Below are 18,666 nucleotides of genomic sequence, written 5' to 3'. Positions count from 1 at the left end.
GACCTGAACTTCAGCTCCTCTCCAGCCACCCTGATGTAACTCATCAGAAGTAATTCTTCTCTAAGGTGGCCAACTTGTGAACAAACCATTGTAAATGGCCCTTTTTGACAGGCAGTTATTAGTCGACAGTGTTTATTTCCTCCCAGCTCCCGCTCACTGCATCACCACTTTCTTTTAAAGACACAAGAGCAGGCCAAGCAGAGTGTTTCCTAGTCAGTTGGCAACCCAGGAGTCCTGACACATGAAAGTGGGGGAGTGCCCATTTTGTCCGGATCAAATAGACTCCCTATCCCACATTGTTTTAGCATGTCCACAAAATAATATTGCACGAAATAAATATATCACTGCCTGGATAAAATGGCTAAAGACACTTTCTGAGAAGCGGATACTGCGTCATCTGCTGTCATATAGATCGGTCAATTGCGTGAGAGATGTGGCAACTTTTCTCTTTATAGTGTCAAGGAAAAATTAAATTTCATTTCCCCTTTTTAAAGTGTGAAGTGATTGACGGATAATCAGTGGCTGTTAAATCTAGAGAAAGGAAAGTGGGGGAGAACCTACGGTGTCTTGTTCCCAGTTACCTGCCACCTTTCTATTAATTTTTATTTATTTGGATCCTGATACCCCACTCTACTCCCCACTAAAGACCAAAAGCAGCTTAACGATACCATTCCCTTCTCCTCCGTTCCTCAACAGAAGTTGTGTACCTTTAAAAGCCACATAACATGCAGAAATTCTACTGGTGCAGTCTCCCCATCTCCTGCTTGGGAAAAAGCTACACTTGCTGGATCTCCACCTGTTGTGGCAGAGCTGTACATAAACCACAAGCACTCACAGGACTTTCGACCCAGAATTCTTCCCATCTGACTCAACAGGCTTCACCCCTTGTTCTTTGCCGGCTGGACGGAGAGTGCCTCTAAGCAAATGCAGAGTATAGTCTTTTGCACAGACACTGAGTTGCTAGGGCCGATCCCAAGTGATATGGACTTTTATAGGACAGATGGAGTGGCTTTTAGGTAAACTTGAGCCTCTCCCCCATCTCTCTGTCATAAAATTTGAAGAGCTTCCCTTCGCTGGTCCTGCACTACCTCATGTTCATTTTTAGATGATGTAGTGTAGTGACTAATGTACCATGTTCAGGAAGCCCGCAGTCAGAATCGTGCCTCAGCCATGGAATTAAACTGCTTCTTTCTCAGCCTTTCCCCATAATCTACAAACTGCTAGGAACAATAATACCGACCAACCTTACAGGGTCGTCCTAAAGCTTAACACAAGAATACGAAGTGCGATGCAAACGCTAAATGTTATGTACAATTATTATTCTTTCCCAGCGTGGGGTTCTCTAATAGCGAAAAGGGAACCTGCCCAAAGAGGAAAATCTGAAGAAAGCTCTTACCTAAACACTGAAGGCCCTGTTTTCCAATCCCCCTGCATGGGAAAAAAAAGAAAAGAAACAGGTTGTTAGCTCACACAAAGCGTGGGATGCCAGCTTAAAGAGCACTGAGCTAGCAAATTTCTTTTATGTGACCTTAATAAACAACTTTCGCAAGACTAGGGGGAAGGGGGGGACGGGTAAACCAGATCTGCATGGAAAGCAATAATGCCGAAGGGTTAGAGTATCAAGAAGTAAAGTGATTTTTATTTCTCTGGGATGGGAGTATGGTCGATCGCCTTTTGATAATGTCCACATAACTCTGGATTAGTGTGTCCGGAATAACCACCCTCTTCTTGTTCTACTCTCATAATCACTAGCATGGATGAAAATCCCCACTCCACCCATTAGCCAACATTAGATGGTTCTATGGGGGAGGGGTGTGTGATCATTTTATTACCCTGACTGTAATTATGGTTGAGTGTTAGGTGGCCTTAAATGAGTAATGAAGCCAGGACTCTATAAAATATGGATTGAAGTGTAGAGAGGCTGAGGCTGGCAGTTGTATCTCTGTATGATGTCCTACTTCTTTTGAATTGGTTTCTGATGAGGATGGGTACTTTTGCTAAGTCACTGGGATCATCCAAATTGCTCCTGACGAAGAAGAAGAAGAAGAAGAAGAAGAAGAAGAAGAAGAAGAAGAAGAAGAAGAAGAAGAAGAAGAAGAAGAAGAAGAAGAGGAGGAGGAGGAGGAGGAGGAGGAGGAGGAGGAGGAGTTGGTTTTTATATGCCGACTTTCTCTACCACTTAAGGGAGACTCAAACCGACTTACAATCACCTTCCCTTCCCCTCCCCACAACAGGCACCCTGTGAAGTAAGTGGGGCTGAGAAAGCTCTAACGGAGCTTTAACTTGCCCAAGGTCACCCAGCCGGCTTCATGTGTAGGAGTGGGGAAACAAATCCAGTTCGCCAGATTAGCCTCCACCGCTCATATGGAGGAGCAGGGAATCAAACCCGGTTCTCCAGATCAGACTCCACTGCTGACAGCTAACGTAGCTGCTCTCAGAGAAAGCCACCCAGAATAGAGACTCATGCAGAAATATGGGAAGAGGCTATTCTGAGTGCAGGTAGTTCTCTTAAGTGTTAGAGGGGCTGAGGCCGGCAGTTGTATCTCTGTATGATGTCCTACTTCTTTCGAATTGGTTTCTGATGTGTATGGGTACTTTTGCTAAGTCACTGGGATCATCCAAATTACTTTTGACATAGAGATGCAGCTAACATAGCTGCTCTCAGAGGAAGCCACCCAGAATGGAGACTCATGCAGAAACATGGGAAGAGGCTATTCTGAGTGAAGGTAGTTCTCTTACTGGTAAGGGCAAACGAAAGATGATGATGATAGCCCTGAGTGTTAAAATCAAAGTCCTACAAAGCAGAGGAAGGTGGGTAGTTTAAGCTAGTCAGATATCATCAGATCTTGGAAGCTAAGAAGGGTCAGCCCTGGTTAGTACTTGGACAGGAGACCACCAAGGAAGTCCAGGGTTGCTACGCAGAGGCAGGCCATGGCAACCCACCTGTGTTCCTCTCTTGCCTTGAAAACTCTACAAGGTCACCATAAGTCAGCTGCAACTTGAAGGCACTTTCCACCAGGTGGGACACTGCTATAGCCTGAGGTGCGGCCAGTTGGTGCACCACCCTGCCTAGAGCACAGTTATGCCCATAAAACTCCCCCCTAATTAAAAAATAGGAAGAAAATAGATTCCTTTGAAATGTGGTGTTGGAGGAGAGTGTTACGGATTCCGTGGACTGCCAAAAAAACAAATCAGTGGGTTATAGACCAAATCAAGCCTGAACTGACCCTGGAAGCTAAAATGACTAAACTGAGGCTGTCGAATTTTGGTCACGTCATGAGACGACAAGAGTCCCTGGAAAAGACAGTCATGCTAGGAAAAGTTGAGGGCAGCAGGAAAAGAGGAAGACCCAACAAGAGATGGACGGACTCAATAAAGGAAGCCACAGCCTTCAATTTGCAAGATCTGAGCAAGGCTGTCAAAGATAGGACGTTTTGGAGGACTTTCATTCATAGGGTCGCCATGAGTCGGAAGCGACTTGACGGCACTTAACACACACACATACAATTAAAAAAAACATAAGCTTTTAATTTGGGGTATGACAGTGTGAAATGGACTGACTCTATAAAGGACTCCATAAAGGAAGCCACGGCCCTCAGTTTGCTAGACCTGTTAACAATAGGATGTTTTGGAGGACATTGATTCATATGGTCGCCATGTGTCAGAAGCGACTTGATGGCACTTAGCACATGACAGTTTCCATTTAAAGAATAAGAGCTTGATTTAGAATAGAAACATTTCTGGTAAAAATATCCCCCCATTATTTACTCTGACTTTAAGCATGAAGGGGGTACCTTAAAACCGGGGTGGCCAATTTTTTCAGCCTGAGAGGATGTTTCTTCCCCAGCTATGGTATCACTGACCCCTCACCTATGTAAATTGGCTGAGTAGGATCCCCCCCCCTCAAGAAATTTTATGACCTCCACCTAGTGAGGTGGCCCTGAAGTGGTGACCAGCATGTGCAGTGGTTATAGATATTACACTAGCATCTGGACAACGGCCAAACAGCTCACTGGATGACCTTAGGCCATTTGCTCTCCCTCGGTCTAACTTTGCTCACAGGGTTGTTCTGAAGATACGATGAAAAAAAGCAGAACAGTCTACATTTCTCCGCGGAAGGGTGGGATGAAAAGGTGCTGAGGAAAACAGCACATAAATTTCAAGCGCAACATGGGCGGACAGGAAGAGGAGCTGAATTTCCCCCCCCCTCACAAAAAAGCCCCTGCTTTCCATCCCAGCTGTGTTTCTCCCTCCAAGATACTAAGTAATCCTTGTCAGGATAAAAACAGCTGTAGGGAAGCAATTGGGGGGGGGGAGAAAGGAGGGGGAAAGTTTACCACCGCCTCCCAATGCCGGGTTGTGTATCTCCCCCCATCCTTGCTTTGTAAGAGTACAGCATGACTCACACGGTTTGGGTCACCATAACATCTAATTTGCCCCTACAGACTGTGTACATGTAACAGTTTTCTGGCGTGATAGTGGAGTGTGCCTCCAATATTAATTTCATAGAATCGTAGAGTTGGAAGGGACCACCAGGGTCTTCTAGTCCAACCCCCTGCACAATGCAGGAAACTCACAACTACCCCCCCTCCACACACCCACACACCTCCAGTGACCAGAAGATGGCCAAGATGCCCTCCCTCTCATCATCTGCTTAAGGTCATAGAATCAGCATTGCTGACAGATGGCCATCTAACCTCCTCTTTAAAACCTCCAGGGAAGGAGAGCTCACCCCCTCCCGAGGAAGCCTGTTCCACTGAGGAACCGCTCTACCGGTTAGAAAATTCTTCCTAATGTCTAGAGGGAAACTCTTTTGATTTAATTTCAAAATATGGCCTGCAGCAACTAACCTGCAACCAACAATCCTTAGTAAATATGCCCTAGGGACTTTCTCTCAGACCCAAGGGAGTGAATCCTACTTCAGGGAATTCAACCCCACTCCCCCCCAAAAAAAAAACATCCCAGAGATTCTCTAGAGATATTTTAAGAAAATGGGGGTGGAAGAGCTCAATTCCCTGGGTCTGGTAGATGTTTGGGGAGGAGCGGAGGGAGGAAGACCCTAAAGGAGTCAATCCCACCCTCGCTTGGGGGAGGAAAGATTTGATTTCTGAGCGTGATTATTTCTGACTAGTATTTATCTTCCCCCCCCCCTTTTTTTTTTTCCTGGCTAGAGATTCTGGCCTATGCCTTTGCGTTCGCACATCCCGCGGTGTTGCAAGGATGGATCAAAAACCGCGCTGCGGTTTTACAGCTTTTAAAATGTGCAGACAAAGACGGAGCAGGAGGTGGCCGGGACGGATGCTGAGATATAACCTAGAATCGGAGGCTTGGAACTCATCCTTCTGTGCGAAGCAGGAAGGGGAAGGGAGTAGATGTTGCCCCTCAGTTACTGCTGCCAGCTTCCCTGCCTTCCTGCCAGCGCCTCTTTCTGCCTCTCACAGCTGCACGGTGACAGGCAGACATTTGACAGCTGCCACTTTTCCCGCCATGGAGGAGTAACCAGAGCCTGGCTGCTCAGTCAAGTTGGTAGAAAGTGGAGCACGATCTTGGACTTGCTTGTTTTAACTGGAATGTTATTGCTTTTATTGTTTTAAATCTTGATTATGGATGTGTAAAGCTAAAGGTCCCCTGTGCAAGCACCGGGTCATTCCTGACCCATGGGGTGACGTCACATCCCGACTTTTACTAGGCAGACTGCGTCCACGGGGTGGTTTGCCAGTGCCTCCCCCAGTCATCTTCCCTTTACCGACCTCGGAAGGATGGAAGGCTGAGTCAACCTTGAGCCGGCTACCTGAAACCAGGGATTGAACTCAGGTCGTGAGCAGAGCTTGGACTGCAGTACTGCAGCTTACCACTCTGCGCCACGGGGCTCAATTGATGTGTACAGGTGTGTATTTTCAATGATGTGACCCACCCTGAGCCCGGCCTTGGCTGGGGAAGGAGGGCAAGAAATCAGAACAAACAAACAAACAAACAAACAAATAAAAATCTGAGGAGCATACATAGGCTCCAGCTTTCCCTATTTCTCAGGGCCAGCCCCTAGTTTCTGGTCCCTGTCCCTAGTGAAACATTCTTCCGCTGGGGCTTGGAGATCTCCCAGAATTAAAATGGCTCTCCAGACTACAAAGATCAATTCCCCTGAAGAAAATGGTTGCTTTGGAGGGGAGACTCTAGGGCATTGTGTCCTGCTGAGGTCTCACTCCAGACTCCACCGTTCACCCCCAAATATCGAAGAATTTCCCAACTTGGAGTTGGTAGCCCTATTCCAATGCTTCACTTTTGGGAATGTCTTGTTAAAATTCCGTCAGCATATTTTGCTTCAGCTGACACTGTTCAGGGTTCAACTCTCTCTCTCTGGGGGTTACCGCACTTGTATTCCCAGCGATGTATTAAGAGTTTGAAAATGTTATAAAAAATACTGTTCGCACTTTCTATGTATTCCCACCGATGTATTAAGAGTTTGAAAACGTTATAAAAAATACTGTTTGCACTTTGTTTGGCCCCTTTAGCTGTGACGACGTCTTCCAACCATTTATAAGCCGTGGTATCCAAAAACCCTTTTAAAGCGATGGGGGTTACCGCATTATGTTTTCCCAGCGATGTATTAAGAGTTTGTAAATGTTATAAAAAACATCGCTTTAAAAGGGTTTTTGGATGCCGCGGCTAAAAAATGGTTGGAAGATGTCTTCACAGCTAAAGGGGCCAAACAAAGTGCGAACAGTATTTTTTATAACAGTTTCAAACTCTTAATACATCGCTGGGAATACATTGAAAGTGCAAACAGAATTTTTTATAACATTTCCAAACGCTTGATACATCGCTGGGAATACCTAGTGCGGTAACAGCCAATGTTTTTTACAACATTTTCAAACTCTTAATACATTGCTGGGAATACAAAGTGCAGTAAAAAAAAACCTCTCCATCCCCCAAATCTCCAGGTATTTCCCAACCCAGAGCTGGCAACCCTATCCTTTCCACGTTTCTGATTTGCATTTCCCAGCTCTCTGTTAGATGTAAAGGTGCAGATCAAGCCCTGGATGAGGACCTGGGTATTAAAAAATGTCTGAAATAGGGAATGGGTCACCTCGAGGTCCACACAACAGGTAGACCATCCCCTACAAACTTCCATCACATATGATCAGTCCAAAAATCCATTTGTCTTCCGCACATTCTCAAGTAGGTTGAGCCAACCTCTTGCATTAAAACCACAACCGCAGATAAGGTACTGGGGTGCTCTGCTACACTCCACCGTAGCCATGATTAAACTACCCCAAATCAGAGATTGACACAAGCAGAAACCCTTTCCCCCTGAGCCAAATTTAAAGTCCTAGCTTGTCAAAAATATAAAAAAAAAATCTGTTCATGCAGACCTCCAGTCTCTCAGGTTAAAACTGAAGGGGTTTTTGGACCAGGCAGTATTTTACAGCAGCTCAAGGTAGTGATTAATACACTTTCTGGCAGCTTCAATCTCTTATTAATTACGCCTTGGCAAACGATAACCAACTTGACAGACTTATAGCCAGGGTAGCTTGATGGAGAGAAGGTGGGTTTATATACAAATTTCCTTCTTCCATGGCTGTCCTTTGCACAGGGGCAGGCGAGTGTGTGTACATGTGCACCAATGCGTTGTTGTTTTTTAATTGTTCCAAATTTGCACACAGCCAGGCTTGCTCGATCTACATAGACACTTTTAATTTTGCTGGGGTATGCATAATCTTGAGAGAGAGAAAAAGTGTCACTAAGGAATGCCAAAATAAACCGGCACGTGTAAGGTTGCCAACTTCACACCCCTGTTCCTATGTTTAAAAAACATCAGCAGACAGTTGCAGGTGATAATGTCGATCTCACTCCATGCCTCCAAAATGCTTTACCCGCTGATCTCTGATGGTCAAACGGCTGTTAAAGGCAGAGTAGCAGCAGGCAAGACCAAGTTTGTGTTCTGGTCAGTTGGCAACTCTAGGCATGTGTGTAGGGGGGGGGGAACCCAGGGGAAGCAAAAGCAAAGTTGAAAAGAGATCTCTATTTGCACAGATTTGCTGAATAGGCAAAGGTGTATCATTAGCTGTCGACCACCTTCTTTAACCTATTTAAGGATTGTAATCCCTGTAGATTTCACTGGAATTTACTGCCACATAAATACCCCCACAACTGAATCAGGAAAACAATTGTTAAAAGTAATCTCTTACAAAGGGGTACAAAGAAAGATACAATGGCCGCTGGGCAAAGAGACTTATCCAGTGTGCGTCCAAACCGTCTGGCGATTTCTGAGATTTCCCCATTTCTTGCTCACGCTCTTTCAAGCTTATCTTGACAGACTTCAAGAAAGAACTTTGTTGTTGTAATGAAATCTGAGATTCCCAGGATGTTAAATTCTGCACACGATACCATGTGCCCAGTACGATGGCAGAATCCCAGCATACACACGAGACAGCCTTGGATATGGTATTGGTTGTGGACTACGCTAGCTCTTAGCTTTACATTCTGTAGAAAAATGGCCAAGGCAGGTAGAGCAGCTGTGCTTACAAGACCAGGAGGAAGTAGAAGAGCAAATTTCAAGTCCAGTAGCACTTTAGACCAACAACATTTCCAGGGTATAAGCTTTCAAGAGTTAGCGCTCTCTTCATCGCATATCTGTTGAAGGGATCTTTGACTTTCGAAAACTTATATCCTGAAAATCTTGTTGGCCTCTAAGGTGTGGCCAGACTCAAATTTTGCTTTTCTATTGCAGACCAACATGGCTACCCAGCGTAAACTATCTTCAGGGGGGAAGTAGGTAATTTGTCATTTTTCTGGAGGGTTTTCCTTGATCCCTCTTTGCTATAGGATATCCAGATGGCGGACAGAAGAGCCTCGCATGGGCTTCAGATGGTGAGCCAGAAGGTAACGTCTCATACAACCATGCACAATACATTAAGTTGCCCCAGAAAACCATTCAAAAAGCAGACCATTTAGGGATGCCATCCTCCATGTGGTGGCTGAAGATCTCCCGCTATTACAACTGAGCTCCAGGCAACAGAGATCAGTTCACTTGGAGAAAATGGCTGCTTTGGAAGGTGGACTCTATGGTATTATAACCCATTGAAGTCCCTCCCCTCCCCAAACCCCATCTTCCTCAGGCTCCACCCCCAAAATCTCCAGGTATTTCCCAACCCAGAGCTGGCAACCCTAGACCCACCTGTAATCCAGCATTAGTAGGAAAGAGCAAATCATGCCACTGAACGTGTCTATGCTGGCTTTGGATATGTTGGTGGTTCTAACCTTCACAACCTGGGCTGTGAGGGGCTGTGGCTCAGTGGTAGAGCTTGGCATGCAGAAGGTCCCAGGTTCAATCCCAGGCATCTCCAGTTAAAGGAACCAGGCAGGTAGGTGATGCGAAAGACCTCTGCCTGAGACCCTGGAGAGCCGCTGCCAATCTGAGTACCGTAGATGGACCAAGGGTCTGATTCAGTATAAGGCAGCTTCATGGGTGTTCATGTGGGCAGTGCATACTGGTGGAAGCCCCTTCTCTAGTATGTGCCCCATCCAACTGCACATCTAAAGATCATCAGGTGACGATCTGCAGTCTTATCTTTTTAGCACCGGTGGCAAAGGGGGACCTGGCGACCCTACCTGGGAGATCTCCTGAGCGTTTTCTGTTAGGAAATAGCAGCTGTGTGTATGTGTGTGGGGGGGGTCTTGATTCTTGATTTCACCCCCACCAACACGCACACTGTTTTCCTTACCTCAACAGTCCCTGGGAGCAGATATTTGCCCTATTAAAGGAAATACGCCTGTTTCATGTACTTTGCCTGTTCGTATAGCTACAGCAGGATCGTTGCAACGGTGGCCCTTCTGAAACCATTTCTGTTTTCCCCAATCTTTTGCTGGCTTTTGCCAAGTTAGTCTTCATTTCACGAGGTGGGAACTGGATTTGTTCCTCCGCTGTTTCTGCTGTGCCTAAACATCAACGTTTGTTCAATCCCGACGGAAGTCGGTTTCAGGCAGCCGGCTCAAGGTTGACTCAGCCTTCCATCCTTCCGAGGTCGGTGAAATGAGTACCCAGCTTGCTGGGGGTAAAGGGAAGATGACTGGGGAAGGGACTGGCAAACCACCCCATAAACAAAGTCTGCCTAGTAAACGTCAGGATGTGAAGTCACCCCATGGGTCAGGAATGACCCGGTGCTTGCACAGGGGACCTTTACCTTTTTAAACTTTGGGTGTGCTGTGACTTGGTTTTATCGTGTTGCATGTCACTCTGGGCGCCGGATTCAGGCTAGAAAGGTGCTCAGAGGTGGTATAAATAAATAATGCAAAATAAGCACGCTTGTGTTTGTTGGGGAGCCCCGGCTGTCACATACCCAGTTGGGAATGGAAATGTTTGTGTGTAGCAGAGTTAGTTATTATAAAGACTTCTGTGCCCTCTGCAATGAGTCATGAATAGAGATGAGGGGTTTAGCATATTTTGTCTCCGCCTGACACTAACTCCCGACGTTGCGGGGGATGCGGGTGTCACAAAGCTCCAGGTTTTACCACAAGCTGACACACAACTGCCTTTTTATCTAATTTCAAGCAGAGTTTGATGCTCCCTCCATCATCCTTCCTCTCCATCATATCAGTGATTCTTTTGGCATTTATTTATTTAAGTCAATTAGTCAATCAGATGTATCCATCAACAGGCCTTTTAGGTGCCCTTCCCAGTTCATTGAACGGCATATAGGGTTGCCAGGACCCTCTTTGCAACCAGCGGGAGGTTTTGTGGGTGGAGCTTAAGGAGGGTGGGGTTTGGGGAGGGGAGGGACTTCAATGCCATAGAGTCCAATTGCCAAAGCGGCCATTTTCTCCAGGTGAACTGATCGCTATTGTCTGGAGATCAGATGTAATACCAGGAGAACTCCAGCTAGTACCTGGTGGTTGGCAACCCTAGCGGCATTTTTTTTTAAGTTAATTATTTTTCATGTAAGGATTTACAAATTTGTAAGTGTCAGGTGCCTTCTTAGAAGAGGCAGTTTTCTTCCTTGATCACATAGGAAGGAATGCCTCTTCTCAGATGGTAACATGGACCTATCTCATTAATAAATAAAGGAAAGGACACTCTTTCCCCCATCAGAACTGTTTTATCCCTATGCAAATGTATGCAGATTTAATCAAACAGTTAAAATGCATTTAATTTTTAATTGACAACTCTAGTTTATAAGGACATGAAGTTAGAACTTTCCTTACCAAGATCCAGCCCAACCATGCTTGCTTGTAAATGTTCTGAATCGAAACAGGATTGTTTCTGACATACAGGAGCAGCTGGAAACCTTCCAGCTCAATGGATATTTTGGTGCTTCGATATCTGCTTTAATTTCCCCAGGAGATGGGTGGAAAAGAGGTGTGTCTGACAGGGACCTAGACTAGCCAGAACACTTAGCCCATATGCATGCTAAACAGAAGGTCCCAATTGATGTTTCTGTGTACAGCGTTTCTATTTCCCACCACTGTTTCCAGTGGCTTTGAAGAAGAACAAGAGTTGGTTTTTATATGCCAACTTTCTCTACCTTCCCTTCCCTTCCCCACAACAGACACCCTGTGAGGTAGGTGGGGCTGAGAGAGTTCAGAGAGAACTGTGACTAGCCCAAGGTCGCCCAGCTGGCTTCATGTGCAGGAGTGGAGAAACAAATCCAGTTCGCCAGATCAGAGTCCGCCGCTCCAAAAAGAGAGACCAGTGATGATGAAGGACCAGATCATCCTTATATGCGTGTATAGAGAATGACTGATTCAAGCTCGGAGATCTTTATTGTAGTGGGGGGATTTTACCTCAAATGTGTTTCCCCTTTAAACCAACAGAAATGACTATCAGATTGATTTAATAACAACTTGCTTTAATTCCTGTAATTAAAGAATTAAGACAAGTTTTTTAAATGATAGAAGAACCAAGTCCAAACCTGGCTTCGCCTTTTTTTTTTTAACACCCCATTATCTCATTTTACTCTGTCTGATGCTTTAAAGACTAGCTCTGCAAAGTTTACTATTTATATTCAAATAACCAGAGAGAGAACTTTGCCATGAAGCTCAGGGGGTAACCTGACACTCATCTCTTTCAACCTTGAACTACCTCACAAGGTAAAGAAGAGGCAGAGACCATATAGGCCACCATAAGCGGGAGGGAGGGAGGGAGGGAGGGAGGGAGGGAGGGAGAGAAAGAAAGAAAGAAAGAAAGAAAGAAAGAAAGAAAGAAAGAAAGAAAGAAAGAAAGAAAGAAAGAAAGAAAGAAAGAAAGAAAGAAAGAAAGAAAGAAAGAAAGAAAGAAGGAAGGAAGGAGATACAGCAGTTCTGGAAGGGAGTTCCATGCATAAGGATAAAGTTGCCAGCTCTGGGTTGGGAAATACCTGGAGATTTTTGGGGTGGAGCCTGAGGAGGGCAGGGTTTGGGCAAGGGAGGGACTTCAGTGGGATATAATGCCATAAACTCCACCTTCCAAAGCGGCCATTTTCTCCAGGTGAGCTGATCTCTGTCGGCTGGAGAGCAGTTGTAATACCGGGAGATCTCCAGCCGCCACCTGGAGGTTGGCAACCCTACATAAAGAGCAGCCTGGGACAGCAGTTTTATCAGGACTGCAACATTTAGGCCCACTCAGTGAGGCAAATATTGGCTCCATGAGGCCATTTCAGGCTAGGAAAACAGCGCAGGGGAAAGCTGAAACACCACACCAACCCTAGCGTCTGGATCACGATCAGAAGTGGGGACGCGAACGCCACATAACTATATTTATCTGTTAAAAAGAAGGGAGCTCTGATCACAGAACTCCCAGAGGCTTATCTGGTTTGGCCCAGACAAGAACATGTCGTAGGGTTGCCAGGTCCCTCTTCACCACCAGTGGGAGGTATTTGGGCCAGAGCCTGAGGAGGGCGGGTTTGGGGGAGTCCAATTGCCAAAGTGGCCCTTTTCTCCAAGAGAACCGATCTCTATCGGCTGGAGCTCATTTGTAATACCAGGCGATCTCCAGCTACTACCTGGAGGTTGGCAACCCTACACGTGTCGTATGTGGCCATGCGAATCTTAAGATACTAAGATTTCCTTTAAAAAATAAAAATTGAGAGCAGCCTCTGAGGCGACATTTAATGGATGAATTACCAGGGGGGGGGATAATTACTCGAGCCCTTATTCTGCTCAGAATTGCCTTTCCATGTTGCTTTTTGCTCTACAGAAGAACGCATGAAGGAACCTGCATATTTCCCCCCACCCCAGGGGGTGAAAAGCAATTAGAGCCCACTTTGGAGTGGAAAAAGCCAGAAGGGAGAGAATTCGACAGACCCTTCTCCTCCTCCTTCTTCCCTTTCCTCACCAGAAACACATAGCCTCAGAGGATGCTTCAAAATAATAATAATAAAAAAAAACCATCTGCAAAAAGATACACATGGTGGTGCGTCATATAATTTGGCTCTCTCCAGGGACTAAGGCCTATCAAATCCAGTCAGGCTAACTTCCGTGTAATCATGCACAAGATCCCACAGAGAGGGTTTTCGCAGCTACCCGACTAGCCAGCAGTACTCAGCAAAGCTGCCAATAGCAGCGTTTGACCCACACCCACCCCTAGCCATTTGGCGGATGCTTTTTTACACAAAGCTAAGTAGGGTTGCCAACATCCAGGTGCTAGCTGGAGATCTCCTGCTATTACAACTGCTCTCCAGCCCATAGAGATCAGTTCACCTGGAGCAAATGGCTGCTTGGGCAATTGGACTCTACGGCATTGGAGTCCCTCCCTTCCCCAAACCCCGCCCTCCTCAAGCTCCGCCCCAAAAATCTCCTGCCAGTGGCAAAGAGGGACCTGGCAACCTGAAGGCTTAGCCAGACCCCCCCTCCCATACATCTCTGCCATATTACAGCACCAGGATTGCCAATCTCCAGGTGGCACCCAGAGTTTTCCCAGCATCACAAGTGATGTCCAGATAGGGTTGCCAACCTCCAAGTGGTAGCTGGAGATCTCCCGCTATTACAACTGATCTCCAGGCGACAGAGATCAGTTCACCTGGAGAAAATGACCGCTTTGGAAGGTGGACTCGATGGCATTTTACCCCATTGAAGCTCCTCCCCTCCCCAAACCTCGCCCTCTCTAGGCTCCACCCCCCAAAATCTCCAGGTATTTCCCAACAACCCTTTGAGGTAGGTTAGGCTGGGAGATAGTGAATGGCGCAAGGTCATGCAGCCCCCATCCAGAACTCTAGACACCGTTGTTAGCAATTTTCACATTACCATCCAATCTTTTTGCAACCTGGCAGTACGGGCATTCCTAGGTAGAACGGAATTGTGGGAAACAGCCTAAATAATTTGGCCCAGAACTTCCTGAAGGTTGGTTTGGACTTCCAGATTTGATGACTCCACTGCGCCCTTGAGCCTTGGGTTCATTCATCCAACTAACCTGAACAATTAGGAAATATTATTTGACTCCTAACCTAAAAACCTATCCTCGTCATCCAGCTATATAGCTCTTCCGCCGGCATCAATGGAATACAGCCCATTCCTTGCCCATCCTTAGCAATTTAGCAGACTTGAAAACTCTTTATTATAAGAGCCTGTAGGTTTTTCCACCCGTTCATAATTTTCTCACCTAATGGATCATTCATGTTTTTGGGATCTCTGCCCATCATAAGCAGCAAATGTATTATGCGCAGAGTTTTGTCCCTAGCTTTTCGTGACAGCAGAACTGTGTGTCGGAACAAATTTCCATCACTCCTGCTGTCTTTGGGAATATGTTTAGGGGGGGAAATATGTTTGCGAGAAGGGAGCTTCTGGAAGTGGCAAAGAGCAACACCAAATGTGCTTTCTGAAAGAGTCTAATAATGGTACATTGTTCTTTAGAGGCACAGTGCCTAACGCTGTTATTTTGCCTGTCGCACCCACTCTGAAAACTGAACCTGCCGTGTAAAAAAATAATAATAATAATGACGGACTATAATGAACATTAAGCATTTAGGGACTTGTTTTCTAACTCCAGATTTTATAATTAAAATATTTTTACGACCCTTGATCGTATTGTGATCACAATACTGCCCCCCTTGATGTCCGGCATGTTCTTCCCCAGTGAAGCTCTGAACTAATGAATGATCCACACAGTTTGCCGATTCAGTCATATATACCCTTCTGAACCTCAGAACTGTCAAGGGTAGGACAGAAATACTAAATCAGGGACAAACCCCCTTGAAATCAGGGGTGTAATGGGGGAACGTTGGAGGTCATACATTATATGACAGCCAGCATGGTGTAGTGGTTAAGAGCAGTGGTCTGGAGCGGTGAACTCTTATCTGGAGAACTGGGTTTGATTCCTCACTCTTTCATGTGAGTGGCGGAGGCTAATCTGGTGAACTGGATTTGTTTCCCCCACTCCTACACATGAAGCCAGCTGGGTAACCTTGGGCTAGTCACTGCTCTCTTAGAGCTCTCTCAGCCCCACCTACCTCACAAGGTGTCTGTTGCGGGGAGGGGAAGGAAAGGTGATTGTAAGCCAGTTTGACTCTCCCTTAAGTGGTAGAGAAAGTCAGCATATAAAAACCAACCCTTCTTCTTCTATATGTTCTGAGGAAATTGTTGTGCATACTCAGTACTTCCCCCTGCCCATATTTTCAGACGGGTGGGCCTATGGATTCTGAGGGGAGGGGGAAAATCCCGCCGATTTTGGAAACAATGAAATGAAAATTATGGAACTAAGGGGCTGGCTTGGAGAATGGGGAATCCTGAGGTGATGTCGGTATGCATTCCAAGATATAAACATAAATAGCCTAGTATTTGAGATCCTGAAAACTGCATTGTAAGTTACACACACACAAAAAAAAAGCAGGATTCTAGCCGTCATTAGTTCAAGGCTGAAGCCTGGAAACAACTCCGTGCCACCCTTCTTTTTCCTCTGCTCGCCTACAGTACCCTTTTCCTTGCCACAAACAGATCTAATCATTTCCGTGTCTGAATCACAGAAGCAAAATGAATTATTCAAGCTCAGGTCATTATGTAAATACACATGCATTTGCATAATATTTTCTGATTGCAGACAGTTTCCCCGGAAGCAGAATTGCAAATGAAGGGGGTTACAGAAATCCCCCCCTCTTTCTCTCTCTCTCTGTGGGTCTCTGCAGGAGAAAACAGGATTATATAGGACTCTTAGACTCTGGGAGAATAGTAGGCTCACAGCATATTACAAGTTTGTGGGACCACACAAAGAGAGTAATAAGTCACAGGAGTGAACCTAAGAGTGAACCTACTGGTGAAATATAGTGTCCTCAAGGCAGTGTTATGATAGGGTCAGGGAACCATGGCTACACACGTTTAGGACTGTAGGTTAATAGCCTAAGATCTATGGAGATGCAGGGAAACACTGTAGGGCAACAGGAGTACAGGACGTCGGTCAAGAGAGACCGTAACTCAGTGGCACCACAATTACTTTGCATGTCTGAATCCACTGATCTGAGCCTTGGCAACCCATATTAAGACATTTCAGGTGGTAAGGCATGGACGGATCCTTTCATTTACAGCTTGAGGGAGACCCACCAATAGTCACAAATAACATAGTTGAACTTGAAGGGTCACTAACAAGGGTCATGAGTCTGCAGTTCTGGGTCAAGATCTTTCAAGATCTCCAGCAAGAAAAACAGGTAAACACCACAACCTACACATGCTTGTGAAAACTTGCATATGTTTCCATAATTTATTCTGATTACTTATTTATTCATTCATTCACTGAATCATTGATATCCCACATTTCCCCTTGGTTCAAGGCAGCTTACAATAAATAGTTAAAAACATCCCCAGCTAAAACCAAAGACAAAATAGCAAATCCCGAATCCTTCCCTCCTCCCGCTGCTAGTTGTGGGGAAAGGGGCAAAGTTACAGAAGGCATCCAAACCCCTGCTTTCTTTGACTTCCAAACTTTACACAAGAAACCTTTTTAGCCGTTTGCAAAAAATGAATTGTTTTTGTATGTTATCTCTCAGCCACGCTTAGGGAACAAGCCTAAGCAGGTCCACTGAGAGGTAAATCCAGTGTTGTTCAAAGGGGATTACTACCAGGACTGCAACCTAATACACTTAGCTTAGTGTGACCACTGCCATACATTGCTTATTGTTGCTTCACTACTGAAGCTGTTCACATTTTGCCCCCTTTTTTGCAACAATTATTTTGGTAGCGGGGCAGCCGTGATTCTGTTCCTGTGCAGACCCACGACAGTAGCCAGTCTCGAAAATCACAGCTTTGGTGTGTATTAAGCAAGTTTCTAGTCCTTCAGGACTTTGAAAGCAGCCTTGGAATAAGTGTGAGCAACGCCAAAACGTAGTCGAACCATTGAGACCCAGAGAGACAGCAACAGTTATAGGGGCTGTGGCTCAGTGGTAGAGCACCCGCTTGGCATGCAGAAGGTCCCAGGTTCAATCCCCGGCATCTCCAGTTTAAAAGGAACAGGCAGTCCGTCATGTAAAAGACCTCTGCCTGAGACCCTGGAAAGCCACTGCCAGTCTGAGTAGGCAATACTGATCTTGATGGACTGATGGTTTGATTCAGTATAAGGCAGTTTCATGAGTATTTTGGGGAGGGGGCGTGGCTCAGTTTATAGAGCATCTGCTTGGCGTGCAGAAGGTCCCCGGTTCAATCCCCGGCGCCTACAGTTAAAGGGACTAGGCAAGTAGGTGATGCGAAAGACCTCAGCCTGAGACCCACCCTGGAGACCCGCTGCTGGTCTGAGTAGACAACAGATTACAAGCCAAATGAAACCCTGACAGAGTGAGCCGTGGCTCAGTTTGTAGAGCGTCTGCTTGGCATGCAGAAGGTCCCAGGTTCAATCCCTGGCATCTCCAGTTTAAAAGGAACAGGCAGTAGGTGATGTGAAAGACCTCTGCCTGAGACCATGGAGAGCTGATGCCAGTCTGAGTAGACAATACCAACTTTGATGGACCAAGGGCCTGATTCAGTACAAGGCAGCTTCATGTGTTCGTATAGGGCTATAGGTCGCGGGCTGCCAGCCTATGGGATCGGTAGGGTTGCTAGGTCTCTCTTTGCAACCAGCGGGGGATTTGGAGGGCGGAGCCTGAGGAGGGCATGGTATCTTCAATGCCATAGAGTCCAATTGCCCAAGCGACCATTTTTCTCCAGGTGAACTGACCTCTGTTGGCTGTAGATCAGTTGTAACAGCGGGAGATCTCCAGCTAGGACCTGGCGGTTGGCAACCCTAGGGATGGGCGCTAGGGGGTTGGAAGTTCGAAGCCCCCCAACGGGTTGCAGGGGACCCGCCACGGGGTGGGCTGGGGGTGGGCTGGGGGGTGTGCCCGGTGTCTCTCACCAGATGAAGTCGGTGCAGTGGCTGCAGAAGGTGGGCTGCTTGAAGAAGCGGGCGGCGAACTTGTGGCTCTTCACCTCGTGGATGACCTTCTGGCGCAGCGCCCCCTTGCGGCAGAAGAGCGGCTTGGTCAGGCATTCGGTCTCGGTGGGGGAGCTCAGCAGCGCCATGGTGCCCCCGGGGGGGGGGGAAGCCCGGCTGACCACTGACCCTACCGGGGGGGGGGGAGGAATGAGGAGAGGCGGCTGGAAAAAGAGAGAGAGACGAGCGAGGGAGAGAGGATTAAGAGGAAGGACGGGGCAAAGTGACGCACAGACGGAGGAGCGACGGGGGGGTTGCGGGAGCCGGAGAAATGGGGAGGGGGGTCAGGGAGTGGGACGGGGGGGCAG

At 46.6% G+C, this 18,666-nt stretch overlaps 1 protein-coding gene across 1 annotated transcript in view; it reads right to left on the bottom strand.

Annotated features, from left to right (window-relative positions):
- The window catches only part of PRKCG (protein kinase C gamma), a 45,236-nt gene extending 26,789 nt beyond the window's left edge, over positions 1-18,447 (bottom strand). The window contains exons 1-2 of the mRNA XM_056863129.1: positions 18,281-18,447; positions 1,397-1,428 (exon numbers count right to left, since the gene is read on the bottom strand). Coding sequence (XP_056719107.1) covers positions 1,397-1,428; positions 18,281-18,447 — 199 coding nt within the window. The remainder of the gene's footprint in view (positions 1-1,396; positions 1,429-18,280) is intronic.
- Between the last annotated feature and the right edge of the window lie 219 nt (positions 18,448-18,666).

Source organism: Euleptes europaea, chromosome 18, assembly GCF_029931775.1.
Source record: "Euleptes europaea isolate rEulEur1 chromosome 18, rEulEur1.hap1, whole genome shotgun sequence".
Classification (NCBI taxonomy): domain Eukaryota; kingdom Metazoa; phylum Chordata; class Lepidosauria; order Squamata; family Sphaerodactylidae; genus Euleptes; species Euleptes europaea.
The sequence above is the reverse complement of the archived record's forward strand: the minus strand, read 5'-3'. Positions and strand labels throughout refer to the sequence as shown.